This window comes from Morus notabilis, unplaced genomic scaffold (assembly GCF_000414095.1).
Source record: "Morus notabilis unplaced genomic scaffold, ASM41409v2 Scaffold205, whole genome shotgun sequence".
Taxonomy (NCBI): domain Eukaryota; kingdom Viridiplantae; phylum Streptophyta; class Magnoliopsida; order Rosales; family Moraceae; genus Morus; species Morus notabilis.
The window spans coordinates 668,694-687,038 of NW_010363285.1; the positions used below are offsets into that span (position 1 = coordinate 668,694).

Consider the following 18,345-nt stretch of genomic DNA (forward strand, 5'->3'; position numbering starts at 1 on the left):
AATCTCTATGGATAAAATGGGCGGTAACCATTTCTAAATTCTAATAATAATAATAATTTGGTTGCATTTATGATGGAAAAGACTCTTTTGCTCCCCAGTATGCATTGCATTTTAACCGTTCGAATCAATGGTCTGATTAGCAGTAGGAACAATTTCGTATCGAGCACCGCAAATTTTTAATACACATATTTAATCGTTAAAAAATTAATTTAACAGTTAAAAATAACAGTCCATACCAGTATAGCGAAAGTCTTCTTTGCCATAAAGATTCTCTAATAATTTTACTTTAAAAAAAAAAAAAAAAACTGTGGGTTAAAGAGAATCCAGTATTATCATGGGCTACTCGTGATAAAAGCGGAAGCAACCCATAAGACCCGTTCAGATAATTCAAGACCATCAAATTCTGCTCCTGTGGAAGCTGAAATTCCAGCTGTTAGCTCGAGTTTGGATTTGGTAAAAGTTGCGTTTTGTGTTGCGTTGAATTGACTAACATTTTGGATCAACTGTCACCGACCCTTTTTCTATCCTGTTGTTGTTGGTAATTTCTTACGATGGATCTTCATATAATGGCTCATATTCTATGTGAAAATCAGAAAATATATACCAAGACTTTGAATGAACCTTCTAATGTTGAGGGAAAAAAGAAAGTAACTTGTAAAGAAAATATTATCTAAGCCAAAGCTTGGATAAAATCATTCATAGAGGTCGGTCCCCCGCATCAATTAGAGGATAAGGTTGGCCTGACTTTGTGGTAAATAGCAACTGATAATGGGAAACAATATAAGTTCTTTTCATCTTTTTGACGGAAAATTGACGTTTTGCTTCTCAAGACTAGGAAGCAAGAAAAGAAAATACAAGCTTCTTATCAATTAAAAAAAAAAAATTGCAAAATCTCTCCAAACAAGTTTGCCCTAGTTCCTTTATGAATCACAAGATGACAGTTGAATAAAGAAATACATGGGAAAGAAAAATAGTTACATCCCTGCATCATCACTCAAACTGTCAAACTGCAAATATTTTTAACACTAACAATCTTGATGATTCCCTTTCTCCTTTTTCTACTTCTCGTTCTAATCTTTTTTGTTTATTGTCTGAGTCTTTATTCACTTGCTGAACTTGTCTGGCAATGGGGTTTTCTCTAAAACCTTTGATCAAGTTGACCATAATATAATTTGTTGAATGACAAAAATGAATAGATATCACCAAAAGAAATTATATGGTTCTCAAGGATTTAAATAAGATTCCCAGCCATCTTTTTCTAGCTTATCTGCCTTTAACAAGACATCGCTCCTTGTGTCTTCTTGGTATTGACTCATTCTGCACAAAGTTTATCACCGCATCAATAACATAAGCAATCAAATTTAATGACTTTTCATTGCTCTAAAAAAAATTATGTTTTGTTTAACCAAATGGAGAATATAACCTTGCTACTAGATCGCTGTCACCGACACCCAACATCCTTACAGCCAGCAAACCTGCGTTTGTGGCATTGTTTACAGCAACTGTTGCAACTGGGACGCCCCTTGGCATCTGCAGAATTAATGCAAGACATTTAAGCTATTTTGCTGGAAACACCAGAGACATTGAAAAGCGTGACATTGATACAGAGACTACAAAATCAGACGCTACTGTCATGCAGTCATGATTTGGCAAAATATGGCACACAAATATCCATTTCACGGACAAGAAAAGATAGAGAAGAGGGATAATAAAAACATTCTAGTAAATGGGAATGTGCAGCTTCTAGGCAATAAGATGCAGGCAACTGGATTTGTGCAATGTTACCTGCACAATTGATAGGAGTGAATCGATTCCGTCCAATGTAGAAGCACGTACAGGAACACCAATTACTGGCAAAGGAGTAAGCGCAGCTACCATACCTAAAATTCACATCCAGAACTGGAATAATGTTAAAATGGAAAAAAAAAAAAAAAAAAAAACGTCATAATGCATATGGAGAGATTTTATGTAACTAGCCTGGTAAATGGGCTGCACCACCAGCACCAGCAATGATGACCTGAATACCTCGATCCTGAGCAGATGAGGCATAAGAAAACATCAACTCAGGAGTCCGGTGTGCTGAAACTATTCGCACCTGAAATTTATAATAAAAGGAATCTTATGTAGAGTTTAAAACGCATAAGGTATGACAGCAGATGATCCCCAAGTTGGAGAAAAAAAAAAAGGGAGCTAACCTCATGAGGCACGTCAAACATACTCAAAATCTTTGCAGCTTCCTTCATCACAGGGAGATCTGAATCCGAGCCCATTATGATCCCAACACGTGGTGTCACTACATTTAGCAAATAAGAAACAAAATGAATGCAAATGACAGTTTCGTAATTACAATTTCAAGGTCACATCTAAGCCCAATACAAATTGCTAAAAGATTGTTAAGCTCAATACAATTTCAAAGTCACACTTTTCAAGAAATTTGCACCGGGCATAACAAAGGAAAAGTGTGAGCATCTCCAAGCAGCTTCACTTTCAAGACAGCATGGTAAATTACAAAGCCCCCAATAAAAACTAACCTGCAGACTGACTATCAAATCTTTCTGCGCTCAGCATTGAATCCAAAGGTTTCTCCACATCACTCATAGAAGGACCGACAATGGTGATATGACCCATCTTTCGTTGCTTTCGCATTTCTGCCATATCATTATGATGACAAAGGAAAGCATTGAGTATGAATTAGAAACCAGACATCAAAAACCATAACATGAGCAGTAACTTACCTGACTTATCATACCAATGAACAGTAGCCCCAGGAATACCCAATGCCCGTCCAATAAGTTGATGAGCTAAGAGGAAACCTCGATCTCCCTCATCTTCGCCAAGTAAATTATACATGATTGCAGCAGGAGTTTTCATTGATGGATTACCAAGTGGAAGACCCACAACAGCCCTCAAATGTTGTTCAAACTGTGAGGTGTAGCAGGACTCTATTGTGTGGTGACCACTATTATGAGGTCTAGGAGCTACTTCATTCAGTAGGATCTGATGAGAAGTTATAAGCATAAAATAAGTAAAAGCAGAAGATTGCAAGGGAAACAAACCCAAAACTTAATCACTAAAGAATAGACACTCAGCAGGATTTGGTGATTGAAGTTGACTTACTACCTGGCCATCCTCTGCCAAGAATAACTCAACTGCAAACACACCAGCACCTTCTAATGAACTAACAGCTTTATAGGCAACCTCAGTGGCCAGCTTTCTAGTCTTCCATGAGACATTTGCAGGTGCCTTGACTATATGACAAATATTTTCCCTAGAAGGAAAAACTCCCCAGTTATTAGTGAGTTGATTCAGTACAAGTCAGAGATCGGTAACATTGGTTGAATATATTCACAAAATTTGAATTAATTTAGAACAGAACTCTACAGGAAGAATAACTGGTTATTGAAAGATATCCCAATGCTGAATCTGTATCTTACCTGTGAATAGTTTCAACAACTGGATAACATAAGAGAGAACCGTCTCTTCCTCTTGCCACAATGACAGCCAGCTCCTAGGGTAACATTAAACTCAGTGGTAGGAACTCTATTAGCAATATCCAAAAAGTAAATTTATATAGTGCTTAGATAGTCCATTATAGCATTTGTTGACAGAATGTAGAAGTGAACCTTCACAAAAGGGGCCCATTTCTCCACATATAAACCACGTTCAAACCCTCCAAGAGCTGCAAAATTGAAAATCTTGAAAGTAAATGCAAGTTATAAATTCTATCAATCAAATGAAAAGAAAGCATGAAATAACTACAGGGACAATATGGGTGAGAGCAATCATAGGAGACTCATCACAAATCAACATTCTTTTGTTTATTCTATTGTGTAGGGGAAACTGGCAAGCATGGTTTTACAATGCTCTAGGAATATTCGTAAATAATATTGCCATTGGGATCGATAAGCTAGCTAATAAAGAACCAGAACCACACACCAAACAATAGTAAGTGATATTTTGAATGAACAAAACACGTTACCAGCAACAGCAGTAGAAAGCTCATCCTCACTTTTCGCAACAGCATTTCCACGCCCATCATAAGCTAACCTTTTAGTCTTTATCATTAGAGGATAGCCAAATAGTTGCCCTGCTCTCTTGGCACCTTCAAGACCATCTATCTAACTTTGCCATATTTTATAATGAAAAATTGTTATAATGACTGTTATAAAATGCAAAAACATTAGTTGTAATCTTTCATACAAATTCATCAAGAGTTAACAACCTGCATAAACTCGGGAAGTGGAATGCCATGCCGAGAAAAATGAACCTTTTGGAGATGCTTATCCTGGAGAATGTGTAAAACGGAAGCTAGATTTGATCATGGGGCGAGAGAAAAAAAATCTTATATCTTAACCAAGGATTAATTACTGTATGTCTTTTCTTTTCTTTTATTTTATTTTCTTAATAAGAAACAACACAGCTTTCATTCATGAATCAATGGAGAAAATGAACAAGAAAAGAAGGACAAGGAGTCCCAGAAAAACACAAGAAAAAAGTACTTCTAACACATTAAGCACAGAAAAGAGTTTGAATCTCAAGCATTGTAAATCATTTCAGATGGCTTATTCTTAACGTTTCCAAATTGTTGCGAGAAGGCTAAGATCAAATTTTAAAAAAAGGCAATACAAACCTGGATTATTCGAATTGTAGAGGCTTTCGGTTCGCAATCTACTCCTTGTTGCTCAAGTTTCTCCAATGTCGCAACATCCACATGTTCAGTTTCAACAGTCAACACCCCACAACTATATAACAACCAAAAAAAGATTAGCATACAAACTTAAAACGTGAAACTGGCAAGAAAATTTCTGCAAAAATAACCGAAACCCAGTTGTTTTTCAAAAAAAGTTGAACCTCTTGGCAAATTCTTCAACTGTAGCGCTGTCATCAAAACTTCCAACCATATGATGATAGGCAAGGGCGCTTGCAGGGCAATTCTCTTGGGGGTCCAAAACCACGACTTTGATAGCCATTTGTGAGGCAGCTTGGCATAGCATTCGACCAAGTTGACCTCCTCCAAGAACACCAACAATGGTTTCAAACAATCCATGGACAGGTATCTCATCTTTCCTACATGCACATTCGACATTCTGGGTTTGAATTTTGATCTACTACCAGATAATAGTTTATCCTTATAATTTGCTTCTGTCGTGGATAAAAGTTAACCAAAGTAGGACTTAAAAAAAAAAAAAGTTCTTGCTTGTCCACTTGCGAATAAACACTAAAACCAGAGCAAGACCAATAATATATACATTAACGAACAACACCAATTATATATAGATTAACGTATTCAATTTCCACGACAATGTACTTAAAATTGAAGCTATAAAAGAAAGAGTCAAAAGCTGCGATTCTGCATTGCAAAAAATTTACTAAAAACGCAAACTTAGTACAAACCGGTCACCTGAGTGAATTGTTTTCCACTAAAATCACTACATTTTGCTTCTCCATAGTTAAACCAGAACAAGACTAATGGTAATCTAAATTACCTTATTCAATTCCCACGAAACTGTATTTAAAAATGAAGCTATGGAAGAAATAGTCATTCTGTATCTCAAAAACTTCACTAAAAACGCAAACATTAGTAGAAAGCGAGGTCACCTGAGAGACGTCTCGTGAGAATCGGGCAAGGCTCGGCAAGGTAAACAAACTGGTCTCGGATTTTGGTGATTCTGCTTTAACGCCAGTAAAGAAGAAGAAGAAGAAGCGAATAGTTTCTGCTCCTGTTGTTGTTGTTCCATGTGAAAAGCTATTGCGGTTGTTGTGGAAGAAGAGAAACAACGAGGCCTAAAGTTGTTGAAGTTAAGCACGAAATCCGAAGCGAAAAGAGAGTCGCGAAATGAGCTCCGGTGAAGCATTTCGTTCGTTGTTTACACAAACACAACCAGGACCAGAACCAGAACCGCCGTCGTCTGGTCTCGTCGACTTCAAGTTTTCTCTCTTCAAGTTTTCAGAAAGGGATAAGGAAAAACAATAGAGAGATTTGAGAGAGAAAGAAAAGATGGAAGTTTGACTGCAAAAACACTACAAGGGTTTCAGTTTTAAGAGAAAAAAAAAAAAAGATTGCTAGAGTAAACGGAGAAGGAGAGAGGAGAAAGGAGGCGCTGTTTGAGAGAGATGAAAAGAAGGCTTTTATACGTAGGGTTTCCTTCTTCTGATGGTTAAAGAAAGTAATATTACGGGAATTTAAGCAAAATCTGCCCTAAATTACGGGACAAACCAAAAATCAGAAAATATATGCCAAGACTTTGAATGAACCTTCTAATGTTGAGGGAAAAGAGAGAAAAAAAAACTTTTTGATGGAAAATTGATGTTTTGCTTCTCAATACTAAAACTAGAAAATATATGCCAAGACTTTGAATGAACCTTCTAATGTTGAGGGAAAAGAGAGAAAAAAAACTTTTTGATGGAAAATTGATGTTTTGCTTCTCAATACTAAAAAGTAAGAAAAGAAAGAAAATACAAGCTTCTTATCATTTTAAAATAAAATTGCAAAATCTCTCCAAACAAGTTTGTCCTAGTCCCTTTATGAATCACGAGATGAAAGTTGAATAAAGAAATACACGGGAAAGAAAAATAGTTACATCCCTGCATCATCACTCAAACTGTCAAACTGCAAATAGTTTTTAACATAATTTTAAGGTTGTCAATATTGTCTTATTAAGTGCTTACGAATTCTTGGAATACGGAGGAACTGGTGGCTCTTCTCTTGGCGTGGGTATTCGTTGAATCTTGAAAAAGCACAGAAAAAGAAACGCTTGAGCGAGGCGAAGCCGAAGAGAGAGAGAGAGAGAGAGAGAATAGGGGAGGGTAAGGGAGGAAAATTTAGGCCTAGTGTGTGGTGTTTTTAAATATTTGAGAAATTTTAGGTCACTTTTTTTTTTATTATTATTATGCAACTCCTTTGTTATTTTTTATTTTTATTATTTGATGAATTGACTTTATTAATATAATATATTATTATTTAGATAAAATATGAGACGGTGGAATTAAAATGTCAATCATGCAACACACAATTGTTTTTGTTATAGATTTCACCGTTAAAAAAAATAATTTAATGATAAAAAAATAAAGTTCCACGGGTGAATTTCACCGTAAAGTATGGACCGTTTAGTTCGTTTATTTAAGTTTTTAATTAAAGTTAAGATGTAACTTTATGTAAGAGCTTTTTACTGTAGCAAAAAAGTTAGATGTGACTAATTCTGAGAGCTTTTTACTGTAACAAAACTCGAATTCTAAACTTAAATCGGTGAAATGAACGGGGCCTAAGTATATTTCAAAACTTTTTTTACAAATAAAAATCATTACGTATTTTTTTGTTTTAAAAATATAATAATAAGCACTGAAGTATCCGCCTTTATTGCGTTTATCTATTCTCGTAGATGTGTTTGAAACTCATTCTAAAATGATTTTATTTTTTGTATGAAAATAAAAATATTTTTAATCTCAGACAGAAATCATTTTTAAAACTGCGTTTAGTAGTTTTATTAAGAGATTATTTTCAATGTAAAAAAAATTCATTAATGTCTCTCTTTCTATCTCTCTCTGCTCGAGAGAGAGAGGAGAAAATGAAAACAAAAAATGAAAAATTCTCTCTCATTTTACACTAAACTAAAAAAGTATTTTTATTTCTGTTTTTTATTTTTATTGCGCCAAACGCCGTTTTAAAAATATTTTTATTTTTTCTTTCTCAAAAAACGTAAAAAATAAAAATGAAATCAATTTTAAACACGGTCTTTATTTGCTTAGAATCATTTATAAAGTCAAAAAATAAATGATAAATTTTGAAAACTTATATAATAGTCTCATATAATAGGTTAAATTTTAAAAAATAAAAAAATTGCGTGTGCATAAAAACTCGAAAACTACAAGAATAATAACGATATAAATATGTTCTAATTTTTTAGTGTTTTATCAACATTGAAGATAACTTTCATGCTACAGTGTTTACTACCTGCATTAAACTGTTTAGGCCCCGTTTATTTTACCGATTTGAATTTAAAATTCGAGTTTTGTTATAGTAAAAAGTTCTTAGAAATAGTCATATTTAAATTTTTTACTACAGTAAAAAATTTTCACATAAAATCACATCTCAACTCGAATTAACGAACTAAACGGATCCATAATATGATTGGACTTGGAGTAGGAGATCTGGGTGGGTGTGAGACTACAGGAGAAGAGTGCGGATTCGATTTCGTATTGACTCAATTCATTAAAAACAACTCATGCATCAAATATTTGGGCATCTGACTAGAGATCACAACTTAAAAAAAAAAATTCAAAAAAAATCAACGATATCAACTTGTTACTCGACATAATTATTGTCAACAATAAAAAAGAAAAATAATACATTCTGCACAAAATAATTAATCACCCTCGTACAATCAAATGACTTATCCACTCTAGAGAAAAAAAAAAAGAAAAAAAAAAGAAAAAAGAAAGAAAGAAAGATTACACGAAGTAAGCAAACTCAAGCCCTTACATCTTGAAACAACCTCAAACAACAATCAAAAAGAAAAAGGATCCTCACCAAAACTCTATTGTAATTGAGTAAAATGCAAAACACTCCAATTGTTAAACACACCCCATAAAAGGCGGGGAATAAAGAAGATTTTCTTCTAAATAATTTTTTTTTTTTTTTTTAAGGTAAGGTAAAGTCCTTTAATGACACCCTTTGGCTTATGAGAAAACAAGAATCAAGATAGTGATGCTGTACATTTAAAGTTGTGTCGTCCGTCTGTTTTCCAACTGTTTTGTCTCCGAAAGTTGACGATGTCCTACCCAACATCCATCTGATGCATTAGAAAAGCAATGAAAAACGTTATTAAACCATGAGAGCAGAAACAAAATGATAACTCCACCAAGAACATGCGAGTTTCAATTGTTGTTCAGCAAAACTTTAGCCATAATTGTAAATGAGAAAACAGCTTGTATTTCAACAAGTCTTGAAACATCTTCAGAGATTTAGAGTTAAAATACTAATAACAGAACACTCGTTTCAAAAGCATAAATGGTAAGCATTGATGTATGAACAATCAGAAAAAATGCCAAGATGTCATCAATATGGCGTGTTTCTTTTACAATGGCACAATTCTCTTGACAAAAAAACAGAAAAAGAAAAAGAACTCACTTTGATATGAAGCTTCCAACAGCTCAAGCCACACTTTGATCTTTTCTCAAAACAATCTTTCGTAATTCTTGCAGGTGAGAAGTTATCTCCTGAATGAAATGAAGCCCTTCATCGCCATTTCTAAGCGAGTTTACTGCATGTTCAAGAAACTTCCTGTCCGCCTCGAGTGCCTCCAACCTCTTATTCAGATCCGAAACCACGACTCTGAGTGAAGCCATATCAGTCACTTGCGATAACTCTGCTGAACTTTGCTTCCTGCAATGGAATTCATCGGTTTCCCTTCCATTTAGCTCAGGATTCTCAAGTGAGGAATTATATAAATCCTGCCCAGATACCGATTCATCATGTTTCGTTAGCTCTTCCAACTCACTAAACTCATCTGTTCTATTTTCAGAATAATCATTTTTAGACAAGTATGTATTTTTTTCATCATCAGAAAGAAGATAAAGTGTCTTCTCCAACTTCTTTAAACATTGCAAGATATATGTCTTTTCATCTTCAAATTCTAGCACTGAAGAATTCACGTTACCCCTATCCACATTTTCAAAGGACAAGCCAGCACTTTCAACTTTGTCATTGTCATGAGGTTTTCCTGAAATGGGGTGTGTAGAAACACTTGCATTATCTCTAATACAACTATATTCGGAGTTGTCCACTCCAATATCTGTTATCTTCACATCACAACTTGTCTCAGATGGATTCTCTAACACTCGCTCATTCGGAAACTTCTTCCTATAATATTCAAGCTCCGCTTCTAGATCTTGTATCTCCTTCTCCTTCTCGGAGAGTAGGTCATTTGACTTTTGCAGCTCATCATCATCATACTCGGCTTGCTCTTCCATCATCCGAAGATACTGGAGTGCTTCCATTTGAAGCGCCGCCTTCTCCTCCTGCAGTCTTGTTATCATGGCCATTGCTTGATTTGTAGCAACGGCTGAAGCATTTCTTTCTTCCTCCAACTCCCTATACAAAGCATTCATAAGTTTCTTATCATGCTCAACCTGTCGTTTTAACCGATCCACCATACTCTCACCCTCGATTTCACTGACAATGCTTCCATCCATAGACAGTCCGGACTCGTTTCTTTCAAGCGAAATCCTTTTGTGAAGTATCTGCCTTCCGATAGAACTAGAACAATCCAAAGTCTTTGAATCATCACTATTTACAGACAATTTCGGACTAATGTCATTAATTGATTGGTCAAATCCTCGATTGGCAGACAATTGTGTAAGTAAGATTCTCAAATCCTCACTAACTCTTGAAGAATCCTTCCCAAGCCATTGTTCAGCAAGCACACCGGATAACTGTCTTCCTTTATTATCAACAGCTAGTTTATAAGCATCTCCAAGATCCAATAAATTGATTACCTGCTGTCCACTATCGCTTGCAATAGTGTTTGTCTCTAAACCTGTTTCAGTTGTTGTGCGTGGCAAAGATTCTCCCTTAGAAACTTCTCCACATTCCGCTGACGATGTTTGCGTAACTTCAACAGTCCTAACATCTACTGAGAGAAATCATCACATACATGAGACAATAGTTAATCAACTATGGAGAACAACAAGGTGCTTTAAGCAGAATGTTTTCATGCAATCTAACTTTAATATCTAAAGTTCACAAGTTTGGTAGTATGTTTGTAACTTGAAAAGTAAGCAGCACTTTCTGAAATGAAGAATTTCCAAACAGAAAAATAGGAACGCCATAAAATAAATTAAAAAGAAAAAGTTTGAACTCAAAGCAGTTTTTGGCAGTTTTGTTTTGAGAACTTTCCAAACAGATAAATAGGAAAGACATATAAAACAAATTAAGAAGAAAAAGTTTAAACTCACGGCAGTTTTTTGATACTTCAAGAGGGGTTTCTGTTGCATCTGACGATGGAGTATCACGAAGAGTGGTTTCCGTTAGCTCGGCGATATCGGCCTTGTCTCCAACTTCTTGCCTGGGGATGTCTGCCTTTTTTTCAACACCTTGCCAGTTAAGTTCCTCCAATCCATGCCCAACACCAACGGTAGATTCTTGAGGTTTACAATCAAGAGGCTCAATGTCATCTACTTGCACATGTGACTCCAAAAGGGAAGGTTTCAGCCCAGAAGCCGGATCTAGCCGTTTCTCTGAGGCCGAAACATCATCTAGAGTTACAGTACGGAGGTGAACTTGTTCAACAGAAAACTCTTCCTCGGATTTCCCAGAAGCAACAGTGGATTCCTCAGGCTTATGATCAAGATGCTCAAGAGCATCTACTTGCACATGTGGCTCCAAAAAGGAAGGTTTCGGCCCAGATGCTGGATCTAGCAGTTTCTCTGAGGCCAAAGCATCATCTAGAGTTACAATTCGAGGCTCAACATATTGAACAGAATACTCTTCCTCGTAGTCATTCCTTTCGCGAACCAAAGCACTCACACCACCACCATCATCATCAGACAGCGGAGCTTCAGATTCAGTATCAGAACTAATCTTCAGCTCTGTATATCCAATGTGAGATAGAGGGTCAAGCCCGCGGGTTTTAGAATGAGTAGCAGCAGCTGACACAAATGATCTTTCTCTTCCTTTCTTCATGACCTCCTCCTGATTATGTTCAATGGCACCCGAAAGGGGCGTCTCAAGTTCAGCGGCGTCTGAACCAACTAATCTTGTCTGAATCAGTTTCTGAGCATGGGCTCTTGGAACCCATGGCTGATTGCAACAAGCACAATACCTTTTGCTCAAAGAACTGATCTTACTATCACCAAGTAAAGCATCTTCATCAAAATCAGAGTTAACTTCCTCACCCAGTTTACCCACTAACAATCTGTATGTTTCAGCATTAGACTTATTTATAGTTGCAAATGAGAAGAGGCAACTTTCACACATCTTATGTACATCTACAAGCTTATTGTGAGCATGGCAAAGAACCAAGGAAGAAATTTCCGACTTGTGATTCTTGCACATCAAGTCCCAATAGTATCCTACTTTCTCTTTTCCTAAAACATGATCAAGTCTTGAGCATAGCAGGCATGGTGTTTGCAATTTACAGCCACGAGCAAACCTCGTAATCACATACGAAAACACGGCGTCGAAGAACAGAAAAAAGATTAGCAGCCATTCCAGAAGAGCTGAAACCAAAGAGGCGAACCAACCACGGGATGTGTTATGTGACTTAGCAGCAGATGAAGTCCCCATGGCAGCCATGTCTGAGGAAATTAAGTTACTTCAGAAGAAATTGATTGCTTTTTATTGGTAGTGGAATAAATTGATTCCTTGAGGCAATATAAAGTCCAGTCTTCCCAGTAAAAAATCAATAATCTGAGGTGAAATGCGACACTGCAGCAAAAAGTAGACAAACATAGAAATTCAGAACAACTAAGGAAATGTCCAGAGTAACATCAGATAATAGCTTATATCATAAAGTTTAAACATGGTAGAGATTATCAAATCCAGTGTCAAGAAAAGAAACAGTCAAAAGTCTATGTTCACAAACACCAAAAGCACAAAAACCTGTTAAAAGCTATGGAAAGTATATCCTAATAAATCGGAGACTTAGTGAATCAGATCTTCATAAGATCAATAACCGGAGAGTATCAAATTATAGCCCAAAAAAAAAAAAAAAATGAAGAATTTCTCTCAAAGATCAATCTAACAAATACCCACAAGAGAATAAACCAAAAAACTTAAACACACAATCGAGAAATTAAAAACTGGGATTAAAATTATGATCTCATAGTCTAATAAGATCACTAGCCATCAAGACGCTAGCTTCCAAATTTAGAAGCTGACAGAAAAAAAAAATAAAAAGGAGCAAAATAACAAATAAAACACAAACTCAATCATCGTACACATCATTAATATCCTCAATAATTGACCAAAAACACCAAAAACTGAATCACAAATAAAGAAAAAAAAACACTTGAGAAAAATGAGAAGCCAAACCTGTTCATGTGAAAAACGCAAGAGAAAACTCAATATTTAGAGGCAAAGCTTGGAATCAGAAAGACCCATTTTCCGAACTGTTGTAAAAAAAATAAGCCAAGATTGTTTTTCTGTGATCGAATCAAATGAGTTTTTCAGAAAAGAGAAAAAAGAAATAGGCCCAACAGAAAGGTTGAAGCTTTCCAACCATATGTGCACGTAGTTTTCATATTTTTATTTTGATTTTGATTTTTTTTGGTATTAAAGAAATAATTGAAAATTAAAAGTCGGGAATTGAAATAAAGGCCGACACTGCCAAAAAGTCGGTTGCAGATGTAGGATGAGAGAAAACGACAACTATGCCGAAAGTGCGTCGCAAAGAAAAATGAACTAAAATGGGCAGAAAAGAAAAACGCTTTGGCCATTGGCTATTCAACAAACAGCAAAGATTCGCGGGAAAATTGGTGTCAGTTTGGCTTTTTGGGCTTTCCCTTTTGTTTTTCTAAAAAAGAAAAAAGAAAAAAAATGAGAAAACTGATATAAAGACAAATTTTAGTAGTATGGAAGTAAAGTTTTTATTTCACGGGTTTTGGTGTTTGATTGTTTAGGAAGGATTTTTTTTGTAAGGGAAAATTACATAAAAATCTTGGAATATTTTCTAATGCGGTGTTACAAATATTTAAGTAATGAACAGATTTTACAGATTACAAACATTACTTAATCATTTTTTTGTTCCTCTTCCTACCACGGAATTTTCTGCAAAAGGCTTTATAAAAAAAAAAAGACAAAATTAATTAAAAAAGAGTGAAAACACAAAGATGGGTTGCGTAAGGAAAATCATGTTCTTTTTTAGAAATTTAAAAATAATGATTTGAGAATAAAAAGAGGTATTGTGGTCACGTTGAGTGGGAGTGATAATATATTTGAACGGCCAATGAAATGGTTGAGAGCAGAATAATTTAATGGGGTGGGCCAATGATGTTGTGCCTGTTTATTATGATTTCGTATTGGATCAATTGGCGATTGTCAACTACAAAGTAAACGCAGTTCAAGTTTGAATGAATTAATGAGAAATGAATTGAACAACATTGGGGGAAGTTTCCAAATTGATGTATTTCCTTTTTATGGGTTTCAGAGCTTTAAATTACTTTCAATTACAAGATTAAAAGAATACATTTGATGAATTCCATGATCGAGATGCATCATTCATCAAAGGGCCCCACCGGACCACGTTAAAAAGTGGATGAAGTTGTTATTGGCGAAAAATAATGTAAGGAATGTGTGTATCAGTGGTGCTCTATAATAATGATAACGATAATAATAAATAGGTGAATTTAGTGACGTAGTTGAAACTCGTTGTAAAATGATTTTATTTTTTATATAAAAATGAAAATAAAAATGTTTTTAATCTCATATAAAAATTATTTTTAAAAATGTGTTTAGTAATTTTATTAAGAAATTATTTTCAGTGTAAAAAAATTCATTAATGTCTCTATGCTCGAAAGAGGAGAAAACGAAAACAAAAAAATAAAAAAACGACTAAAAGTTATTTTTTATTTTTCTCTTATTTTACACTAAATCAAAAAAATCATTTTTATTTATATTTTTTGTCTTTATTGTGCCAAACACCATTTTAAAAACGTTTTTTTTTTTTTTTTTAAATATAAAAAATAAAAACATAATCAATTTCAAACACGGCTATCGTTTTCAAAAAGCCGGTCGTTTTCCCAAAAGCATATGCGGCTTTGTATTTTAAATGTGTCGTTGCTGCAGACGTACACATATGTATATACCACATATTTTTATTTTTCTCGTCATCTTGTGTATTTTAATGTTATTGTTTTCTATAAGCTGACGTTTACAATATATTGTCGTTTTTCGGACGATGTTGTTTTAGAAATGGTGTCGTTAGTTTTTGTTTGTTTAATAAAGGGCACGTTTAGTTTGCTGATTTGAGTTTTTAATTCGAATTTAGATGTGACTGTTTGTAAGAGTTTTTACTGTAGTAAAACTCGAATTAATGAAATAAACCTCTGACGCATACTAGATGTCGGTGTTTTTATACAGAGGTTCTCGATATATTTATCACTTTCCAGGCATTGTCGTTTCAAATTGGTGTCGATTACGAGATGTTGGCGTTTCTATAAGAGAGGTTCTTGAGATATTGTCGTTCCCCAAAAATTGTTGTTTTAAATGACTATTGTTCTTTCAAAGAACAGTGTCGTTTACAAGAAGTTAGCGTCTTAAGAATACTATCTTTTTTTTTATCACATTGTCGCTCGTCGAATAATCTGTTTTTTTTTTTTTTTTTTGAGAAGACGAATAATCTAGTTTTCAATAATGTCATTATAAAAACATTATTGGCTTAATGTTTTTTTGTCGTTTTCATATACATTTTCGTTTTGCAGGAATTTGTGTATATATGATATCGTTATTTCAAGATGCTGTCATTTTTAATGATCGTCATCTGTCAACATTTTGTCGTCTTGAAAATTGTTTTTCCTAAAATGTATTCGTTTTTAAATGTCCTCCCGATAAGAAGCGGTCGTTTGTAGATATTCCCCTTTTCAAGGAAACATTGTCGTTTTTGAACCGTTTTTCTATTGAAAATGTTGTCGTTGTTAGATCATCTCGTTTAGCCGATGAGACTGTTTTTCAACACATTGTCAAGTATGTATAATGTCGTTTCCGGCATTATATTGTTTTCAGGGAAATTGGCGCCTGTACATTCTTGTCGTTTTTATGTGTTGTCGTTTTTCATTGAATTACCCCCGCCTTTATTTATTGACCTTTTAAATTGGAGAGTCTTATTATTTTATCATCATTGGGGTACGTAATTATCACATTAAGTATTTTTAAACTACCATATAACATAAAGAAATTCAATTATTTTACTTTGTTGTAGATTATAGATAGCTACTTTTTACATATACACAAGTATATCCCCAATGAGAATGAACAGATATTGCTCTTTAAGATATGTTATTGCATCATTGATTTGTTTATCAAACTGTTTTATAATCGGAGCATTTTTCTTTGACAATTTTAATATTCAAAAACGTGTTAAGATGGAGTTGCATATATAATTTTACACTTGACTCTAGTGTATGTAGGGAATAGATTTTTTTTTCTTTTAATGGAGTCATATGTAAATTTATCGTTAAATTATGTCTGCAACCACAAAACGTAGAATTTAAAACTTTAAATAATGATAAAGTAAAACTCCAAAAACCATTTGAAGAATAGGGAGAGAGCAATGTGATGATCTAACTTCTTCAATATGATTTATTCAAATTTGGATGAAAATTCCATTAAAAATAAATGGATGGAAAAAGTCATTTTTTATCGGAGTAAAATACGAATCCTTCAGGTTCAAATTTCAAATTTAAAGTTTGTTTTTTCTTAATACTAAAAATTACAGATAATGGTGATAATTATTATTCATTAATTTATTTTAATCAATCAGAAATCATTTTATGAAACAATCTAAAATTGCCAAAGATTAATCAATGGTAATTGTCTTTTCCCCCTTACAAGCCAATAATTATATTATATTATAATGGTAATAAGAAAATGAGAAAAGACGAAAGCAATTGGGCAAAACAGTAATTCCGAAAAGCAAGTCCGCAAATCTTTGACCTAAATACCCCTTTTCCCCTCAGCGCCCACAAACCTGATTTCCCTTCTCAACCCTCGCATCTCTTGCCTCTTCTGCCCCTGTAATTCCCAATCTCCTTCCAAACTCTCTTCCCTTCTCTGCCCTTTCTTTCTTTCTTTCCGATTTTCTCCATTCTCTTTACCCGCCATTTTCCCTCCCTTATCCCTCTTTTCAAATTCTCGTTTTCCTTCCCTTCCCTTTTCCCTCCCTCTTCCCCCCCCCTCCGCGGCGATTTTCCGGCCACCGTCCGTCGTCCGCGGCCACGATCCGAGGTTTCGAAGCTTCGCGAACAAAAAGGTCTCGCCTTTATGCGTTTAATCCGTTGTTGGGACGCTTTTCTGGGTTGTCACTGGCTCACTTGCGACTGAAGGTAGGGTTTCGTGAAATTCGGGGTTTTTTTTTTTGGTTTCGATTCTTACTGTTAGAGCTTTGAATCTGTGACGAGGTTGCGTTTTTTATTTTTTGTTTGTTTGTTTCCGGTTAGTGGTTGTTATTATTGGGTTTCTTGATTGTTTCTTCCGTTTCGCTTCGTGGGTCAAAGAACGAAAAAAAAATAAAAATAAAAATTTGATTTTGGTATCAAGTTTGTTTATTAATGCGGGACTTGTTAGTTTTATTTATTTTTGGTTGTTTGATTTAAATTTGAAGTTCTAGAAGCTGAGAAATAGTTAGAAGAGTTGTTTAGAGGATTTTGAAGAATCAGAATATCTTTCCTTTTGATTGACATGCCTGCCAATTTATTTATATTTCTTAACGTGTGGGTATGGAACCAATTTCTATATGAAGTTGAGCATAATAATGATTAAGTGAAAAGGAGGGAAACTGCTTTTTTGATTTTTTGTTTATGTTGTTGTTTTAGAGAAAATGAAAGTTCATTAAGTTTGGTTAGTGTGTTATTGGGACTATATTGTAATATGTGTCTTTCAAAATTTGAATTTCCTTTGTTTTTTTTTTTTTTTGGGTGCTGTTCTCAGTAGGGGGCATGGTGATTGTTTTGGTTGGACCGATGTTTTGCTTAAATTTGTTTTCTTTCTCGGTTAGTGTCGTTAGAGTTGCTGTAATATATCAGTGGTAAATAGAGATGTACTTTCTTGTTCACCAATGGATTTGCAGCTTTGCAAATTCATGATGTGAAAGAGTTTAAAAAGCTGGGGAAGGTGGACTATTAACTTTATTATGGTCCCGTACTCTTGTTCATGGCTTTTAATCACCTTCCAGTCCTAGGAGGTCCGTTCTGTTTCATTTTCTTCTGTGTTTGTTTTTCTTCTTTTCCCTTTTCCTTTTCATTTGTTGCGGTCTTTGCACATTTTTCTTTGTGGTGGTGTTTTTCAACGCAGTTTTTTTAGCCCCCCCAAAAAGAAAAACAAAAAGAAGAAAAAAAAATTATCTTCATTCATGTAGTTGGCTTGTTGTCCTCTTTTTTTCTTCAGTAATATCCTAATAACTTGGAAGTTTTCTTTTCTTTTCCCCTTTTTTTTCCCTGCTTCTTTTTCTTTGCAATCACCATTCTGTTAGGTAGTCCTTAGGCGTCTCTTATGAAGTTTCTTGTTATGCACGGGGCACAGAGGAGTTAACTATTATGAGCTAGTCTGCCTAGCTTTTTAATAATGATGATAATAATAATAATAATAATAATAATAATAATAATTATTATTATTATTATTATTATTATTATTAT

The 18,345-nt window shown here is 34.5% G+C and overlaps 3 protein-coding genes across 6 annotated transcripts in view; 1 reads left to right on the plus strand and 2 right to left on the minus strand.

The window, feature by feature from the left end:
* Window positions 1–709: 709 nt before the first annotated feature.
* LOC21407287 (phosphoribosylaminoimidazole carboxylase, chloroplastic) lies at window positions 710–6,800 on the minus strand. 3 transcript variants are annotated; one of them, XM_024169376.1, is made up of 17 exons: window positions 6,670–6,800; window positions 6,582–6,585; window positions 5,599–6,021; window positions 4,852–5,067; window positions 4,631–4,742; window positions 4,223–4,285; window positions 3,980–4,118; window positions 3,624–3,679; window positions 3,435–3,508; window positions 3,118–3,268; window positions 2,736–2,997; window positions 2,532–2,648; window positions 2,196–2,293; window positions 1,978–2,095; window positions 1,786–1,880; window positions 1,424–1,530; window positions 710–1,317 (listed from the first exon to the last, which is right to left on the minus strand). In XM_024169376.1, exons 3-17 carry the CDS (start codon window positions 5,853–5,855, stop codon window positions 1,224–1,226), a joined length of 1,959 nt encoding a protein of 652 aa, XP_024025144.1. In that variant the 5' UTR covers window positions 5,856–6,021; window positions 6,582–6,585; window positions 6,670–6,800; the 3' UTR covers window positions 710–1,223. The 3 variants fall into 3 exon arrangements, with proteins under 3 accessions (XP_024025144.1, XP_024025145.1, XP_024025146.1); XM_024169377.1 differs by lacking the exon at window positions 6,582–6,585; XM_024169378.1 differs by lacking the exons at window positions 6,582–6,585; window positions 6,670–6,800 and having other exon boundaries at window positions 3,121–3,268; window positions 5,599–6,308.
* A 1,574-nt stretch (window positions 6,801–8,374) lies between these two features.
* LOC21407288 (myosin-binding protein 1) lies at window positions 8,375–13,243 on the minus strand. Of its 2 annotated transcripts, none has more exons than XM_010103965.2 (4): window positions 13,031–13,243; window positions 10,954–12,424; window positions 9,128–10,628; window positions 8,375–8,789 (listed from the first exon to the last, which is right to left on the minus strand). In XM_010103965.2, the coding sequence occupies exons 2-3, from the start codon at window positions 12,290–12,292 to the stop codon at window positions 9,151–9,153; spliced, it is 2,817 nt and encodes a 938-aa protein (XP_010102267.1). In that variant the 5' UTR covers window positions 12,293–12,424; window positions 13,031–13,243; the 3' UTR covers window positions 8,375–8,789; window positions 9,128–9,150. The 2 variants fall into 2 exon arrangements, with proteins under 2 accessions (XP_010102267.1, XP_024025176.1); XM_024169408.1 differs by having other exon boundaries at window positions 9,128–10,631; window positions 13,031–13,242.
* A 3,452-nt stretch (window positions 13,244–16,695) lies between these two features.
* The window catches only part of LOC21411320, a 4,535-nt gene continuing 2,885 nt past the window's right edge, over window positions 16,696–18,345 (plus strand). Inside the window, exon 1 of the mRNA XM_024169394.1 lies at window positions 16,696–17,037. The gene's annotated coding sequence lies outside the window, so the exon portion shown is untranslated. The remainder of the gene's footprint in view (window positions 17,038–18,345) is intronic.